Source organism: Neolamprologus brichardi, chromosome 9 (assembly GCF_056152115.1).
Source record: "Neolamprologus brichardi isolate AB-2024 chromosome 9, ASM5615211v1, whole genome shotgun sequence".
In the NCBI taxonomy this organism is placed as follows: Eukaryota; Metazoa; Chordata; class Actinopteri; order Cichliformes; family Cichlidae; genus Neolamprologus; species Neolamprologus brichardi.
In genome coordinates this window covers 39696878-39714580 of record NC_142112.1, presented here as the reverse complement: position 1 = coordinate 39714580, position 17703 = coordinate 39696878, and the positions used below count along the sequence as shown (strand labels likewise).

General features: G+C 41.1%; 2 protein-coding genes across 5 annotated transcripts in view; both read right to left on the bottom strand.

The window, feature by feature from the left end:
• Window positions 1–796: 796 nt before the first annotated feature.
• LOC148101658 (NACHT, LRR and PYD domains-containing protein 1-like) lies at window positions 797–4150 on the bottom strand. Its single transcript, XM_087846708.1, has 6 exons — window positions 4096–4150; window positions 3107–3321; window positions 2638–2897; window positions 2166–2285; window positions 1929–2058; window positions 797–1828 (listed from the first exon to the last, which is right to left on the bottom strand). The coding sequence occupies exons 2-6, from the start codon at window positions 3261–3263 to the stop codon at window positions 1425–1427; spliced, it is 1071 nt and encodes a 356-aa protein (XP_087702834.1). The 5' UTR covers window positions 3264–3321; window positions 4096–4150; the 3' UTR covers window positions 797–1424.
• Window positions 4151–4470: 320 nt separating this feature from the next.
• The window catches only part of LOC102794027 (NACHT, LRR and PYD domains-containing protein 12-like), a 31976-nt gene continuing 18743 nt past the window's right edge, over window positions 4471–17703 (bottom strand). For 3 of the 4 annotated variants that reach the window (XM_087846663.1, XM_087846664.1, XM_087846665.1), the window contains 10 exons: window positions 16903–17076; window positions 15811–15984; window positions 13028–13204; window positions 12676–12852; window positions 11435–11614; window positions 10310–10486; window positions 7946–8122; window positions 7206–7379; window positions 6673–6710; window positions 4471–4594 (listed from right to left, as the gene is read on the bottom strand). In XM_087846663.1, the coding sequence (XP_087702789.1) occupies window positions 4482–4594; window positions 6673–6710; window positions 7206–7379; window positions 7946–8122; window positions 10310–10486; window positions 11435–11614; window positions 12676–12852; window positions 13028–13204; window positions 15811–15984; window positions 16903–17076 (1561 nt within the window). In that variant the 3' untranslated portion in view covers window positions 4471–4481. Of the gene's footprint in view, window positions 4595–6672; window positions 6711–7205; window positions 7380–7945; window positions 8123–10309; window positions 10487–11434; window positions 11615–12656; window positions 12853–13027; window positions 13205–15810; window positions 15985–16902; window positions 17077–17703 lie in introns of those variants that run through there. The other variant, XM_087846666.1, reaches the window with a different exon arrangement.

Genomic DNA, 17703 nt, shown 5'->3' with positions numbered 1-17703 from the left:
CCCACAGAAACAGGCCAGTTTCACAGCATGAGCTGTAGTGTGCGCCTGGAAGATGTTTAGGCTGATTTCTGGGGCTTTTCCTCACCCGGGTGTTTGCCTCACAGACTCTCTGTCAAAGTATGCACTGGCAGCCTTACATAAACCTTCTGGATGTTATCCTGCTCTCTTGCGTTTATTCCTGTTTCCTGTCATTTGCATTGCCACAGTTGGGTGGCAGGCTGAGGTATGTAGTGTTAGCAGAGGCTAATGAAGCTGCAGCAGTACTCTGGATAGGGAAAGCTGACAATCAGCACCTTCAGTGCCCCCCTCCCACATTTACATTGCTATACATAGTTTATTGTTCTAAATGTCTCACATGTTCTGTCATATTTCCAACTCTTCTCTTTGTATTCAACAACTTCTGTCTGAAGTCCTCACACAGCCTGACTCCTGGTTTGTTTTCACACCTCCTAACTTCACCTTTATTAGCTTTTACATCCATGTCTTTCTTTTCTTTACATGACACAGAGATGAAGGAGTCGTCTCTCACTGCAGCTTATTTTTATCTGCCATCATCAACCTCATTCACATCTCTCACACACTCAACAGTAATTATTTACAATATTAGCAGATATTAACAGAAATGACACCCACCCATCTGCCCTGAAGCTACTGGGATAAAACAAAAGCCATCTTCATGCTACAGACCTCTGGTCTTTTGTGTCACACATGCTCTTCCCTGTCAACTTTTGTATGTGTGATACAGGAAGTCAGAAGAAACTGACTGAAGACTTTTAGAGGAAATTTAATGGCTTCATTTATTAGCAGAGAGAAAGGAAACATGAATCTGTGTGATTACCAAACTGTGGTGATTTTAATCACATAAGGAACAGTTAAGACAGATGGTTGCTATTAATGCAATGTAAACACATAACAGCCAAAATTCGTACAAAATAATTAGAATAATTTCACAGTAACATTAATTTGATTGATTCAGATGATCAAGACTGAAAAAAATAAACTTGCAGCGTTGATCCTTCAAACCACGAAAGTTTGAAGACCATGTCTTTCCCTTCCAAAATAAAGCACCTTGAAATTGTTATTGTTAATCTGAGTACTTGACTATATAAGAATCCATTTACCATTTAATCTGGGATTATTTAAAAATAGTTTGAGTAAAACCTAAAAATATCATTTCTATCAGTTTAAAATGATAAACATCATGTTAACGTGCACATTTCCTGTCTATATGTGTGAGGTACTGCCTCTATCACCGATCTTCTGTTGCCATCTAGTGAGAGAAAGCTAGAATGACTAAACTTTACGGAAACACCTTTAACATTATGAAGCAGTCTGAGATTGATAACAACTCCATCTGGTTTTCTGCTCAGCATCCAGTCAAACAAGTCCAAATTGGTTCAAGAGAATCACAAAAACTGGTCATTTCAAGATTTCACTGAGTAACGTGAGACTTTAGCACCACAGCTCATGAGCTTCTTTACAGGTTTTTTTTGGCTTCGCTTTGGCACGAGCACTCTGAAAAGGGATGGGTCCACCTCTTTGAGAACATCGAGCAGATGTCTGCAGGCATCATTTCCTTTTCGTAGCACGGTGTCGATTATGCATCGCACTTTATTTGCTCTGCTTTTTGTCTCAAATGTCCCAGACTCCATCTCTTCATCAATTATAATATGACGCTCGAGGAGTTTATCTACAATTTTGTTTAAACCCTCTGCAGACACTCTTTCAATAAACTCTGAGCGGATTAGCTGCAGCTTATCCTCATCTTTTCTTGTTTTGTGGTGTGCGCTGTCCTCTGGTGAGACTCGGTCCTTTTCTGGGACAAACACTAAAAAGAGACTTAAATATGATTTCAGTTGAACGTTTATAAAATATCCTTGTAGCAGACATTTATACAATCATTTCTGCTGCTGCAGTGGAACTTTTACCATCACGACGCCAGGCTTCATTTCCATCTTGGTCCTTGACTATCAGAGTCACAACCTCCAGGTTTGCAGTCAGGAAAACCTCAAATGTTGGATAGTAATTCGGTCCAAGCTTGTTCCAAAACTCTGCGTGCTGAAAACCAACAAGAATCTGTGGTTTTAATAGGGACTGATAGAAAACTGCTTATTTTATATTTGACTTTATTTTCAGGGGCATTTTATTCACGACTGTTGGCTCACGTTCGGCTGTATCTTCAGGCCGTCGGGTTCACAGTGGACACTGTAACGCTGACCGATGTGAAGCACGCAGTCTGAAGACGTCTCAATGTATGTAGCATCATTGCCTTGTTGCTTTTTAACCTCAGTGGTAGGATATAAAATTATGTTAATGTTCATATGTTGATTTGTTTATCTATAGAAATCATTAATAATTATCAAGTTTTGACTAAAGTGTGGAACAAATGATCCAGTGCAGTCAGTAAACCCAGGTTTACTTTGTCAGTAGGGGGAGAGATAACTATGCAATCAACTCTGGATCATTACTGAAGTCAAGAATAAAGCACTGTGATTGGTCAGTGAGAGTGAGGGTCTGCAGTCTGAGAAGCTTGACTCTGTGCTTCTACTAACCAATGAATAAAGCCCAGGGTGTCTGCCCCCTACTAGAAGCATCAGAAATCTGCAGGGCGAGACCGCCTCAGTGCTCTATGCTTACCTCTGACAGATGGATTCTTTCATGCAGGAGAAACACGTTGATTTTTAGAGGCACTGTGTCTTTAAATCGGAGGAACAGCAGAACCTGGCCTGGTTCTGGGATTTTAAAGGACTTTTTAACAAAATTCCAGATAAGGCCAAAGGCAGAGAGGTGGGAGACGTTCACAATCACATGCGTGTCGGTGATCCTCATCGGTTTCAAGATGCTTATCCCATCATCAAAGATGTGCGCGACAGACAGCAGGCCATCAACACACAACGCTGTGAAAGCAAAGAGCTGCTGCACTATTTCCTGCTCAGGGATTTATCCTGCACCATTTATTTTTCAACACTTCAGGTAGTTCAAACTAATCACTGTTATCTACAAGTTAGATGCTACCCATTTATTAATGTGTGCAACAAAAATCATAATAAAGTGCTTGTTTTGATACTGAACACAATTCATCTCATCATCGCAGCACGGTGCTCACCCTCCTTTGTTTCACAGTGTGGCAGGTGGAGCTGACGGACTGCATCCTCAGAGCACGTGATGTTAAACAGCGGCCCTGCAGCTGTTTTTCCAGCTTGTTGAAGGAGGCTCTCATCCCATTGGACATTCCTGTACAGCAGCTCCGCCTCCTGAGCCATAACAAACACCAGTCTGGTCAGAGTACACTGGAACACACCTGGACCAGGACACCTGAACCTGTAGAAGATGAAACGATTAAACTAGAATCTAAAAGAAAGAAACCAACGAGAACATTTGAAGCTTCTGTTTGAGTCCAAACTGTCACATCCACCAAAGTGAGGGGATGCTACATCTGTAAGCCAAAGCAGGTTATTAATTCTACTTGTGGTTTGGGATATCTCAGGGTTTGAGTCACATGTCACATTATTAGAACACGGTTGTGGTCAGTCATCCCGGAGGCTTCAGCCTCTTTCTGGACTGATAGTAACCTGCCATCGCTGTATTTGAGTTTTATATTATCAGACCACCTCAAATCACACAGAACCCAGATGAACCCTGTCATCTCTAACACAGCCAGGCATTTGTGGAGGCAGCTGTTACTGGAGCTGGAGGGCCAAGTGAAGGTCCTGCCTGAAGTCTGACATTATCTCTGTCTGTCACTGAAGTGAGGGACGTCATCTGTCTGATCAGTTCCTTCATCACTGATAGTGCAAACTAGAGCTGAACAACTGAGATGCAACTGTGCTGCTCCCATCAGAAACTGAAGCTCCAGATGATCTTTCAGTGGAAATGATGTCTGAGTGAGATGGACAAAGGAAAACACAGAGGGAGAGAAAAGCAAAGTACACAAATACACACAACGTCTCATATATTAGACATCGATGGAGAGGAGGAGGTAATTTACTATGTCACACCTCCAGGTGTGCAATACAAATCAGGTCACGTCAGAGCATGTTTGACATCATTCTAATGTGGAAGTGAAAGCAGTGACAGCTGTGGTTTTATTATCACCTGTATGAGATTTGTGTGGATTCAGTTTGTACTTCAGGTGTGAAGCTTGATGGAGGCTGGAAATCAGAGAGGAACAACATCAGCTGTTTAAAGCAGCAACAAACCAGTAAGCAGTGAAGAAACAACAAACTACACAACGTACACATCAGCAGTTATATGTACGTACTTTCAAAACTGGCAGTAAAATCGTGGGACTAAAAAAAATGAAAACATGGAGCCATGCAGGATAAAGCTTAAAGCATCCTGATAACATACAATTAATCAGTGTTGCAGTGCAGGTAAATTCAACATGTGGAGTTAGTTTCTGTCCTGAAGCCTCCTTCTTTGTTCCATCAGACTACTCCATTTAGACTACTACTATGAAAAAGTGCCGAGATTAACAGTCATTAAATGTGTAAATGATAAGGATCCGCTTGCTTTTGTCTCACCTTAATTGGCTCTATGTCATCCTCAGATAAATCAGCTAAAGGGCTTATATCCAATGTTTGTTCAGAGTCACCTGATGAGAGACAGACAGCAGAATAATTCAGGATTCCCTGGAACACTTTTCGTCAGAACTGACTGCAGACGTCCAAAGTGTACACTCAGAAATATTTTGCTAGAAATCAAAGCTGATTTGTGTCTGAATAATTTAATCAAGATCTGAAAACATGCTACCATTTTCAGCTGCACCACAGATAAACTTTTATAGAGCAATGTTTCCGAACCTTTCGGAGCCACAGCACATATTTCACATTAGAAAGAAATCACAAACAAAAATGTCACAAAAAGCATATTGATAGTTTTTCCCTGCACACCAGTTATAGTGGAATCCACTTGGTTTGTCCCCAGTACACCTTTTTTGCTTCTGACCACTAATCATGCTAGGGCTTTCATGTGGTCAGACTGCCTACTTTTTCTTTTCAAATATTTATCTATTAATATTACACGCTGCATCGTCTCACAGCATGACTATTATGTAATTTCTTCTTCATCTTCTTTTGTTTTACTGGGAGTTGGCAACCCACACTTCAGACTGTGTGGCCACCCACGGCTCCAACACCATTGTGACGTTTGCTGACAACACAGTGGTGTTGGGCGCCATCTCCAACAACGATGAGGCGGCCTACATGGACGAAGTGTAGAATCTGGCATCATGGGCCAGGACAACCACCTCCAGCTGAACGTCGGCAAGACCAAGGAGCTGGTGGTGGACTTCAGAAGGAGTCAGCACAGAGACTACAAGCCCATTATCATCAATGGAGCTCCAGTGGAGAGGGTGAAGTCCTTCAAGTATCTTGGTGTCCACATCTCCTCAGACCTGACATGGTCTGCCCACATTCAGGTCCAGACCAAAAAGGCTAGGCAGCGCCTGTACCACCTACGACAACTGAGGAAGTTCAGGGTCTCTCCAAAGATCCTCAGGATTTTCTATACAGGCGCTGTGGAGAGCATCCTCACACAGAACATCACATCTTGGTTTGGGAACAGCTGTGTGAAGGACCAAAAAGCTCTCCAGAGAGTGATCCGTACAGCAGAACGCTGCTGCAGGATTGCTCTCCCCCCGCTTCAGGACACCTACACCAGGAGATGCCGGACTAGAGCAGCGCAGATACTGAAGATACGTGTCAGGTTACATTTCACTGTGTGTTATACTTGTATAACTATGCATGTGACAAATAAAGAACCTGCCCTCTAGTGGAAGAGAATGTAATTATTCTGCCCGTTACTCACACCAGTCGCTTAGAGTATCCATCAGATGGAACCAGACAGGACACACCTGATCATTTGGGAAACATTGTTATGGAGTATCTGCGTATGACCAAAAAGTATTTGACCAAAAACTCAGGCTATGTTGACAAACAGTTCTTACATCTGTAGCTGAACATGCGTATCACCCATCTATTTTTAAAAGATAACAATAACTCTATAAGGAGAGCACTCTTCAAAGCGCACAGTCACAAAGGGGCTTCACAGGTTGGTTGAAAACATATTAAAGAGGTGTGCATATCCCAACAAAGATGCAATCGTGCATTCTCAATAAATATTTGCATAGAAACATTTGCTGTGATCCAATGATGGGGTGTGCAAGAAACAGCCTGCATACTCAGTCGACCTCACGGGATGATGAAGGAAGGCTGTTTCAAAGTTTAAGCGCTGAACTCGAAATATGAGAGTGGAAGTGTCAAAAGGTTCTGATGCAGTGAAGCTGCTGGGTTAGTGTCTCACGTCAGCTATGAGCTTCTCCACGTCCAGCGTTTGAGTGCAGCCGGCTAAGAAAAGATATCTAGGAGGAGTTCAGGAGTCCCGAGTAGTAACCTTCTAACTATTATGATTTCTAAAACATGAAATAAACCTGTTCATCATCAAATTGCAATTTTGAATTTTAAGATGTTTAAGATGTTAAAATGTTTTATGGCCTTTTATTTAGACCTTGTAGCATTTTAGCATGTTTGAAATACATTTTTCAAATATTTTCCACACCTCCATACAACATAATTTGTAGGATTTCTATGTTAAAATAAGCACACAGTCATATACGTATTTGATGCTGTTAATAAAATATTGGTGAATAGGAGACATCATGTCAGTACTCACAGGCGTTTTCATTGGAAGGTTCAATCATCCTGTCAACCCTGCAGATACAAACAGAAGAGTTTGAGTAGAATAATCCATCTTTGCTTGAAGCTTCAGCTCAGCTTTATTAATTAAAAACAAAATTACATTTAAAAATTGATTTTTTTCTCTCCAGTCAGAAAGTTCTGCACAAAGGAGATCTTTGGTTTGTTGGGTTGCTCTACAATTTTATAGGATCTTTATCTAAACACAGCAGCAACAAAAAATACTGAATATTTATCAAACACATTTTTTAAATTGGTTCAGCTGAACTTAAAAATATGGACTTGAAGCTTGATTTGTCAGATCTGACCAGACTGACAAAAGACTAAAACTAAACTCATTTTCTGGGCTTGTTTTTCTTAATTTCAGGTAATGTATTAAACAATATCATCTCAATGAGTTTTTTCTAAAGTCAACTTTTTATTTTTATTTTAGTCAAACATTTTTTACATCTACTTTCAGCTTTCAGGTTAGTGTTATTTAACTAAAAAAAACTGCAACCCTCTACTGACCCCAGAGTCTCCAGTCTCCACTGTGGATTCTCCACAAGCTCAGACAGCTGCTTCAGATCCGATTCCTGCAGGTTGTTTCCTCTCAGGCGCAGCTCGCTCAGATAGGACGGGCTGGACTTTAGCGCTGAAGCCAGATACTCACAGCTGATCTCTGACAGACCACAGTACTCCAGTCTGAGTAAAAAGTAAAAGATTTAAGGTTATTGTACAAACTTATTCTTGAAATCATAGTTTCATCATCATTATTTGGGCGACCGTGGCTCAGGGGGTTGGGAAGCGTATCTGTAACCGGAAGGTCGCCAGTTCAATCCCTGGGCTCTCTGTCCTGGTCGTTGTGTCCTTGGGCAAGACACTTTACCCTACTGCCTACTGGTGTTGGCCAGAGGGGCCGATGGCGCGATATGGCAGCCTCGCTTCTGTCAGTCTGCCCCAGGGCAGCTGTGGCTACAACCGTAGCTTGCCTCCACCAGTGTGTGAATGCGAGAGTGAGTGAATAGTGGCATTGTAAAGCGCTTTGGGTGCCTTGAAAAGCGCTATATAAATCCAATCCATTATTGTTTACTTTTATTAAACATGCCTGTGGCCACAGATTGACATGTTTTTATTCTTTTATAGCCAACCTTTTTATCTCCAACTTTAACAATTAAGACTCCATTATGAAGAACCACAGTGTGGGTCAGTATATCAGTCTTATGTCTGCAGGTCAGTGGAAAACAAAACTTGAAAACATGGTGACTGACCTCAGAGTTTCCAGTCTGCACTGTGGACTATCCAGAAAACCACACAAATGCTCCACTCCTAAATCCTGCAGTTTGTAGTTGGAGCTCAGGTCCAGCTCTCTAAGAAAGGAGGGGTTGGACTTCAGAGCTGACACCAGAAATCTGCAGCTGTGTTCTGACAAGCTGCAGTCCTCCAGTCTGAATAAAACAAAAGACATTTGTAAGCTCAAAAGTTTCTGCTTGAAATCGTTCAGTTTTTCATCATTCAGAGGGAGAACAGAAAATGGTTATTAAATGAAAACAACTGCAAATGAATATCTGTCAGATAAAACTAATAAGTCATTAATTTCAAATCCTTAACCATTGCTTTTTGAAAGAATTTATTGTAGATGAAGTCAGTGTTTTTTTTTTCCATTTATATTTCTTTTTCACAAGTTGTACTAACTTGATGTTAGTATTATTATTGTTGTTGCACAATGTGTCATTTCATAGCTTTATTGTAGCTTATACACATTTCAGGAGTCTAGAAACAACAGACATCTCTTGAACAGACATCTTGTCACGGTCCCCTTGTCTCTCTGGCTGGCTCATGCTGGCTACAGGTGTTGTTGTTGTTTTTCCTCCTCCTCTCTGCCTGGGCGGAGCTCGTTACGGGCTCTCGCTCTTGGCCCACACACCCGTGTGATTGTCACCACCTGCTGCTGATCTGGCTGATTTCCCCAGCTGCTATTTAAGGCAGTGGCACAGAGTAGCTCGCCGCTGGAATGTGGAATCGCCTGAGTTTGTGCTCTTGGCTTGATCAAAAGAGCGCCTTGTGTATATTTGCCTGTGGAACTAACTGTTGTATTCTGTGTGTAGATATCTCCCTTCTGGACCAGATTGCGGACCCTGCATGAGTGGAGTTTTGGAGCAAGTGCGGCTGAAAAGGAGTGAGTAAGTGTGTGTGGAGGAGCTCTGGCGGTGACTGTGCTGAAGAGGAAGTGTGTGTGTGGATTGCCCCCTCTCCCTGGAGCCCTGGATCCAACTCACTGTATAGCACTAAAGGGTGTGTTCCCTGTTGTAAATAAAATGTCTTCTTTTGTTGGCAAAGAACTCTGTCTGCGCGTGAGTCTGTCCAGTAGTTATGACACACCTCTTGAACAAAAACATTTTTTGTTCATTTCTGGTATCTTTTGTTCATCCCACATCTCAGTTTATTGTTCTTTTTTGTTTGCATTAATAGACCACTGTAGACTATTATTCTGGCCTAGAGTAACTAAGGTTAAGGGGTGTCCAAATTCATAGGCTGCGTCCTCCTGAGGACCCGGCCCACGTAGACCGCGAAGGCCGGTCTAAGTGGAAAGTCGGGTAGGCTGAAAATAAACGGCAGTGAAATTGGACGGTCTAGCCTTCAGATTTGCGTCACCGCTGTCTCGGTGGAGTTTAATAAACTCGGCCGTCTGCTCCTTGCTGTCTAAAATATAACAGGACACTGGGGTAAACTCTCGACCGTCTCACACTTCTGTTTAATCAGTTTTCTGTTTGACATTTATTCAGCTGTGTGAAAACCAAGGAGGAAACCACCCGGGGGATTAATAAAGGTTTATTTTATCTAATCAAATAACTTTAATCTCAGCCAAACCGATTTACTCACAAACTAATAAAACACTGAAAAAAGCCAAAATACATTTTTAGGTTGTCTAAGTGACTTATATATCCTGTTTAAACTGAGTAGTGAAAGACCGCGGTGATCTGAAAATGATGTGCCAGGAGTTTGTTGTTCTCGGTGGCTCTAGTGACCCTCAAGCTCCCAGCTAGCTATCAAGCTGGTGGGTAACAGATGTCTACGAAAACATCAGAGCACTTTTGCAAATATGTGATGTCTTGATAAACTGAGCAGATATTTTAAGTTTACACAGCCACATTCTCGACTGAAAATATGTTAAAAGTTTATTTTGTGACCCAGAAAGAGAAAGTAGCGGCCGCCATTGTTGGAAACTGGAATTGGATGGGCCGCGCTATGAATTCTGGGATATGGTGGGCCACGAAGGACACACCTGACCCATCCTTTAAATTCGGGGAAAAGGAGGACGCATTTGTCGGCTGCATTTGGAGGAGCCAAGAATTTGGACAGCCTTCATCGTGTCGCTGTGACGTAATCGGCCTACAAATGCGGCCTCAGGAGGATGCAGCCCATGAATTTGGACACCCCCTTGTCCTCATCATCTTTGAACTCCAAACAGAGACAGATGTTGTCTAAAACTGTAGCTAGAAAGGTACAGAAAGTACATCAATGTCAACAGCATTGTCTGAATCTGATTTAAAGCATCAACATGCTACAGTGAAGATCCTCGGCTTTACCCTTATAATATTGGATTTTAATATTTCATCACAACTGTGTCTGACCTCAAAGTCTCCAGTCGACAGTGTGGGCTCTCCAGAAAACCACACAGCTGCTCTACTCCAGAATCCTGCAGATTTTTATTGCCACTTAGGTCAAGTTCTCTTAGATGACAGGGTCTGGACTTTAGAGTTGAGGCCAGATAATCACAGCTGATTTCTGACAAACCACAGTTCCCCAGTCTGGATAAAGAATAAAATAGGTACGTTTATCAGACAAAGCTTTGGGATCTTTTCGGGGCTGAAGACGTTACAAAATGTAAAAATTCAGAAAACAGAAACTTCAAACAACTCAAACCAAAAGGATGCAGGTTGAAACAGTCAAACCAAAAAAGTCTGCAGCTCCACCACTTGTTACATCTTTAGAAACTGGTTGTATTATAAATCTCCAAGTTTCCAACCTTCCGGTTGAATTTGGAAGAGAATTTACAGAATGAAACATTTTGGACAAGAGAATTAGCAAATAAACACTCATATGATGTGAGAATACAATCAAACTGTTTATTGGGGGGAAAGTGGGTTTTTTTAGAACACTGAAGTCGAGCATTGTTTGGCACAACATTAGCTTATAGCCAGCTGTTGTTATAGCTGGCTCGTTGTCAGACGGGTGGGTATGGGAGCATTGCATTTTTTATCTAGTAAAATAAATAACTATCAGTAATAAATTAGTAAAACTAATTTTAAACTAAGTAAAATTAGGCATTTTTTTAAAGCCCTGACTTCAGTTCAGGAATTTTTAGAAGTTTTGTATTTTGTACCAGACTTTCAGTTTCTTTTGTAATTCTCAGGAATATTCCAATACAATCCTATCTGAGAATATGAGGTTTAAGAACAAAAAATGTCTAGAGGACAGTTCCTCTGTTGCAGTTGAGCTTAGTTCTGGCCTCTTTTCTTGACCATCCTTTCCATGTTTCCTTTCTTGAGAGTTCTGTGGCAATTGCGCCTCTCACAGCTGTAGCTATTATTAGCCAGCATGCCTTTTAGAAGCATAAAGGTAATGAAAATGTGCAATTATTACACATGCTGTGATTCTTACTGTGATTCAGTATAATGTCAGCCACATGTCTGCAGTTTAATGTCAGCACAGCTTTCACATATTTGTCTCAGCACAGCTAAAACATGGTGACTGACCTCAGAGTTTCAAGTCTACAGTGTGGACTCCCTAGAAAACCACACAGCTGCTTCACTCCTGAATCCAGTAGTGTGTTGTTGTGGCTCACATCAAGCTCTCTCAGATGGGAGGAGTTGGACTTAGCAAGAGCTGAGACCAGATGAGAACAGCTGATCTTTGACAACCTGCAGTTCTTTAATCTGAAAAAAGAATAAAATATATATTATTAGTTAAAGTTCTTCTTGAAATCGTTCAGTCTTTGATAACCTTGATGCAGAAGATTAGAGAGCAGAAACCCCAAACAGCTGTTTTAATACGGAATGTTTTCTTGTTAAACATAATTTTTGGTTTTATTTAAATGTCCGATAGATTTAAATGTTAAGTGAAGTTTTTTTGGATATTTACCAAGTATTATTCATAGAAGATTTTTATGGAAGGTTACCATCCTACTTATTTACCCTCATGTTCCTGAAGTCTGGCTTTGTCACAAAGTACATTTTATGAAGAGTTATGCTGCAATGTCTTATGCTAACTGTGAGTAAAAACAATGCACAATCAATCAATGTCAACTCTCTCTGAGATGGGAAAGGTCAGCAGGCAAGTTAGAACCCTTTGGCAGGCTGGATACACACTGTGAGCCACAAGTTATCAAGAGTATCATTGTTTTAACTTTTCAAATCTCAACATTGTTCTGCTGCAATAAATAATAGAAGACTATGTCCCCATAGGATGATCTGATATCCTCGTGTTGGTGTTGTTCCCACACCATCATAATAAATGTTGTTCCAGGTTCAAGTGACCAATCACATTGTTGTGACGTCCCCCTTTTGTGCCTTTGAAAAATACCACCTTAAAAAAATATAATTCACAACCGCTTCTGTCCGCCGATACAGGAACTTGATTTCTTTGAATTTCAGGATACTTTTCTTTAATAAACAGTAAGCATTATACATATTGTCCTTACAGAGGCGGTTTCTCTTCTCGCAAGTGAAGTAGATTTTTTGAAGGCGCTTGTTTTTTTCGAGGTCGCGGATAACGTCAGGAGAAGGTGATTGGTCACTTGCAATGTTGAACCTGGACAACATTATTGATGATGGCGAGGGAACAACGCCAACATGAGGATATCAGATCGTCCATACACCATATGCTCCAGATGCTCAGTATGGATCAGTATAATATTAGCCCTATCATTTTAGTTTAGTGTCAGCACAATTTTCACATCATATTCATCTTGGCACAAAACTAAAACACTGTGTCTGACCTCAGAGTCTCCAGTATACAGTGTGGACTCTCCAGAAAACCACACAGCAGCTCCACACCTGAATCCTGCAGGTTCCTGTTTTCACTCAGGTCCAGATGTTTCAGATGGGAGGGTGTGGATTTAAGAGTTGAGACAAGAGCAGCACAGCTGATCTCTGATAAACTGCAGCGTTCCAATCTGAATACAATTGGAAACAAAAAACAATGTAACCAAAACCGTTGTTTGAACTTATTCAGTGTTTTGTAATATGTTCAGACATAATTATGAATAGATCATTCTAAATTGCATCTCCAATTTAGTGCAAATTTTCACATCATATTCATCTCAGCACAACTAAAACATGATGTCCAACCTCAGAGTCTCCAGTCGACAGTGTGGATTCTCCAGAAAACCACACAGCTGCTTTACTCCTGAATCCTGCATGTTGTCATTAGAGCTCAGGTCTAGTTCTCTTAGATGTGAGGGGTTGGATTTCAGCGCTGACACTAGAGAGGTACAGTTGCTCTCTGACAAACGGCAGCCTCCCAGTCTGAATAAAAACAAACATTTCATTATGCAGAACATTTTTCTGTGTAAGAAGAGGTTTAGTAAAATAAATAAATAAATAAAACCAAGACGATTCTGTCAGAAGCACTCAAACTCTCAGACAACATGTTTTTAATTTTAATAACATTATACAGGAAAAAAAAACTGTCTGAGATTTTTCTGCATTTCTGCCTTTACTGATAGGGAGGTGTGAAAAGCAGACAGGAAAGTGGGCTGAGCACGGGAGAATGACAGTGCTGCTTAGTCCAGCTGTTATATAGCTGGACTAAGCTGTTATACAGACAAAGGAGGGGTTCTTAAACTAAATAATGTTAATTCTTCAGTTTCTGTGATATCTTACAGTTTGAGAGAAGACAACTGAGTCTAATAATGACTCTAATAATAATTTAAAAGTTTGTTAGCTTCCTTTGGAGTCTTCACACACCCACATTCTCTGTTGCCTGTTGGAGCGGGGGGGCTGGGAGGAGGAGTTGGCCGTCCGATTGGGGTCTAAAATGTGGGGCCTCCCTGCTGCTGCGGAGTCGGGGCGGTCTGCTTTTCTCCACCCCGGGGAAGAGGGTAACACTACTTGGGTCTGGGTGCAGTTTCCCCCTCCAGGGACAAGGGTACCTAGACCTGGGGTATAGAGTACGCTTGGGGAGTGTGATTGTGTGTACAGGGTCTCTTTATGTCTGTCTCTACGTTGGGTGAGTGCTGAGTAATTGCATATGAGAGCATGAGGGTGGGAATGGATGTTTGTATCTGTGTGTGCCTGTTTGTCTGTGTCTATATGTCAGGCCGGGTATCAGACACCACCTCTCCAGGGACATCTCAGGCCCTCCAAGGTATGGAGGCCTATCTCCCCCCACCACTTCCCCTGCCAGTGGCAGACGCCCTCAGACATCAGTGCATTGGTGGTTTTTTGTGTCCGGGGATGGACGTCCGGGTACGCACCGGCTCACTCCTGGTGGCTGCTTATCGGAGCCTGGAACCTGGGGCTCGCTCGGGCCCCTTCGGAGGTGGGGTGCCCTCAGCCTCTCTGCCTGGGGCTTGGTCACTCTGGCACAGCTGGCTGCCGGCGGAGCTCACGGGTGTGTCACTGCAACCCCCCCCCCGGCTTCTGCTCCGGGGATGCTGAGTAACCCCTCATCTGGGGCTCTCCTCAGCTCTTTCCGGGAAAGTGGCAAGGTTGCCCCTCCATTGGTTTTCCTTGTTCTCTTGTGCTCTGAGGGCCTCTGGATGTCTGGAGCCTGGATCTCCTCCATACCTGCTTCATGCCCTGGAGGACGGGGCTATGGCCCCCCACACCCTCTAACAGATCATTACATGAAGGAACCTTTAAAATACAAGGGCGCTCATGCTCACAGGTTACACACGGTTGCTCACAGACACAAACTACACCCTTTTTACCTGCTACCTCAAAGCACACTGTGCGCTGTCGATCTTACGTGCTGCACAATAATGTTTAACATTTAGTATTTACTGTTATATTCACATAGATCATTGCGATGACGTTGTTTATTATATTGTTCTCTCTTTTGCTTGTTTTCTCTTTTTTCTTTCTCAACAGGTGATCCACGTGATTGATATATGTATTTTTTGTCTGCTTGTTTTGTTGGTTTTTGTTTTTTGCCCTTCATCACTGTTCCTCTTCCCCGCTGTTTTATAGTTATTATATATTTATAATATATTTATTATTTCATGTCAGAACAGCTTTGTATTGTAGATGATAAAGAGGATTCTGTTTTGTTGTTTTACATATCTCATAATGCTAAATAAATCCAAACCGAATGAAAAAAATTATGTCAGTGCCTTATGCTATATAAGCTAGCACAGACCATTTTAAAGAGCCAGTGGGATATGCTACATAATAAGAAGGCCACAGCAACGAGAGCTGCCTTTTTCAGCAAAGCTGAATGTTTTTCCTCATTTAGTAGCTTTTTCATGTGAAAATCATGCCTGCTTATGCCAGCTCCAACCTCTCTGTTTAAAGCATGTTGCAGTGCTCAGACTGATAGCTTCCTCAGTGGAAGAAATAAGCTAGGAGAAATACTCTGTGACTTAACCTTGATAGCTGAATTCACAGAACAGGTGTTTACTGTCTGTCCTCTTGCCTTAAATGTGCTGTTTTGCATGGCCATCTCTCCAAAGCCAAAGATATGGAGTTTACTGTTCAATTAAGATACCAACATAACATATTTTCAAACTGAAGATTAAGCCAATGGCATTTTTCGTATTTTCTTTGCTGAAAATAATCAAAATCTTTAACTATTCAAAATAGTTTTCTGTCAATCATAATTATATGAACTATACAATGAATAATTCAGTGGTTAATGTCAAACCTGTTATGCACTTAGAACTGAAAGAACAGTATACAGTTAATCAGGGAGCCCTCTCTGAATTAATAAAGTTCAGGAGCCATAGCAGGCTAAGTTGGGTCATAAGTTGAGAACAACTATTTTAGGTTTTTGCTTCAGTGAATGAACTAAACAACTAAAGAAGAGAATGGACTTTAACATGAAGATCCCCAGGGTGGATTTCGAATTTAGTGTGACCACAGCTTTCACATTATATTCATCCTAGTACAAAAAGTAAAACATGGTGATTAACCTCAGAGTCTCCAGTCTACAGTGTGGACTCTCCAGAAAACCACACAGTTGTTTCACATTTAAATCATGCAGATGGTTTTTACTCAGGTCAAGTTCTCTCAGATGGGAAGGACTGGAATCCAGAGCAGACAGCAGAGACTCACAGCTGTTAACTGACAACCAGCAGTCCTTCAATCTGAATAAAGAACAAAACATATAGACAAAATAATTTGTGATTCATTCTTATATGTTCTTATCAACAAGATTATTTCCAACAAACAATGCACGCATCCTAAATCATTCTGCTATTACCAATCACCATTCCACTTGTCTCCTTCTTAGACACAAACAGCAGGTAGGTCAGACTACCAGGACTCACTAGTTATAGATACAATACATTTACAATACATTTGAACATCTCAATGAGTACTTTCAGTCATATTTGACTTAATACTTGACTTTCTCAAATCTTTGTAGTCAGAGCCTGCTGGCTTTGTAAATGACTTGTACATCTTGTCAGTTTTAAATGAGCAGCAGTAACACAACACATATATATATGTTTGTGGTGCTGTTTAAACTTTCACATTTCTTACTCATCAAATATTTCTTCATGCACTATATACACAATATCACAACTCAAACACAGTCATCTGCGAAAGAACTCCTAACTGTACCTTTATTAGCTTTTGCATTCATCTTTCTATATTCTATTTGAGCCATGTCTCTATCTATATATTTATAAAGATGCGCAGTCTAAGCAGCCTGCCTTTATCTGCTATCATTAGATTTTCAAAAGCCTCATTCACATCCTGACTTCATCTTCACTGACTGATGGAGCACAACATGAACCTTTGGAGGCTTAAAAACTGTCCCGTCAAACATTTCAACTTCTGTCAGTGGTTAGTTAATCTCTTTTCATATCTTTAAGTTCTACTTGGAGCCAAAAGGAAAAACATATGTTTGGTCATTTAGAAAGACATAAAATTTTTAGATGCACTGAAATGTCTTCAGATTTGTGTTACGGAAAATCATGAACATTTTAAAAATGTTTAATATTATCTGAAATATACAAACAAACAAACAAACAAAAAACAGTTGAGGTCAGTGAACTGACCTCAGAGTCTTCAGCTGACAGTTTGGACTCTCCAGTCCAGCTGAGAGCAGTTTCACCCCTGAATCCTTCAGGTTGTTTTTACTCATGTCCAGCTCTGTTAGATGAGAGGGGTTAGACTTCAGAGCTGAGGCCACAACCTCACAGTGAGCGTCTGAGAGTACACAATGAGTCAGTCTGTGATTAGAGAATATATAAATGAGTTATTGTAAACGCACAAGACATATGACAACAAAACTTTCTGCCACCATAATCTAATGAACATCTGCTCTTTACATCTATGGTTCAACTCTGATCATGTTCAGGTGTTTGACACGAGACACAAGAATGATTCTGTTATTTTCTAATGATGTTTATACAAAGCAAGAGTCCAATATTGTCTAATGTTTTCAGAGTTTGCTCACTGCCAGTTAGTTCAGGAATAAATAAGGGTACATTGAATTCAACTCCCTTTCTTTTTCAGCAGATCGGTATATCATGACTGCTATTCTGATGCTGTTACTATTTATGCTTAGCTGTCTTGGTTAAATGCATAAACACTACTATCTCTCTCTGAGTACAGTGCATTTTCTTTCCACACAAAGTTGTAAATACACAGATTTCAAAGCAGGAGATAATTTAACATACACCATATTGCTAAAAGTATTCACTCATCCATCCAAATCATTGACTTCAAGTATTCCAATTACTTCCATGGCCACTAGTGATGGGATTTCCGGCTCTTTTTAGAGAACCGGCTCTTTCGGCTCGGCTCACTAAAAAGAGCCAGCTCTTTCGGCTCCGAACCGGCTCTTCGGGTTGTTT

What these genes read in the sequence shown, in the direction of transcription:
- LOC148101658 (XM_087846708.1), bottom strand. Translation starts at nt 3,263, where the DNA reads ATGGCTCAGGAGGCGGAGCTGCTGTACAGGAATGTCCAATGGGATGAG. An exon ending in AAAGAATCCATCTGTCAGAG is followed by an intron (nt 2,286 to 2,637) that starts GTAAGCATAGAG and finishes CCTACCACTGAG; the next exon opens with GTTAAAAAGCAACAAGGCAA. An exon ending in GCCTGAAGATACAGCCGAAC is followed by an intron (nt 2,059 to 2,165) that starts GTGAGCCAACAG and finishes GTTGGTTTTCAG; the next exon opens with CACGCAGAGTTTTGGAACAA.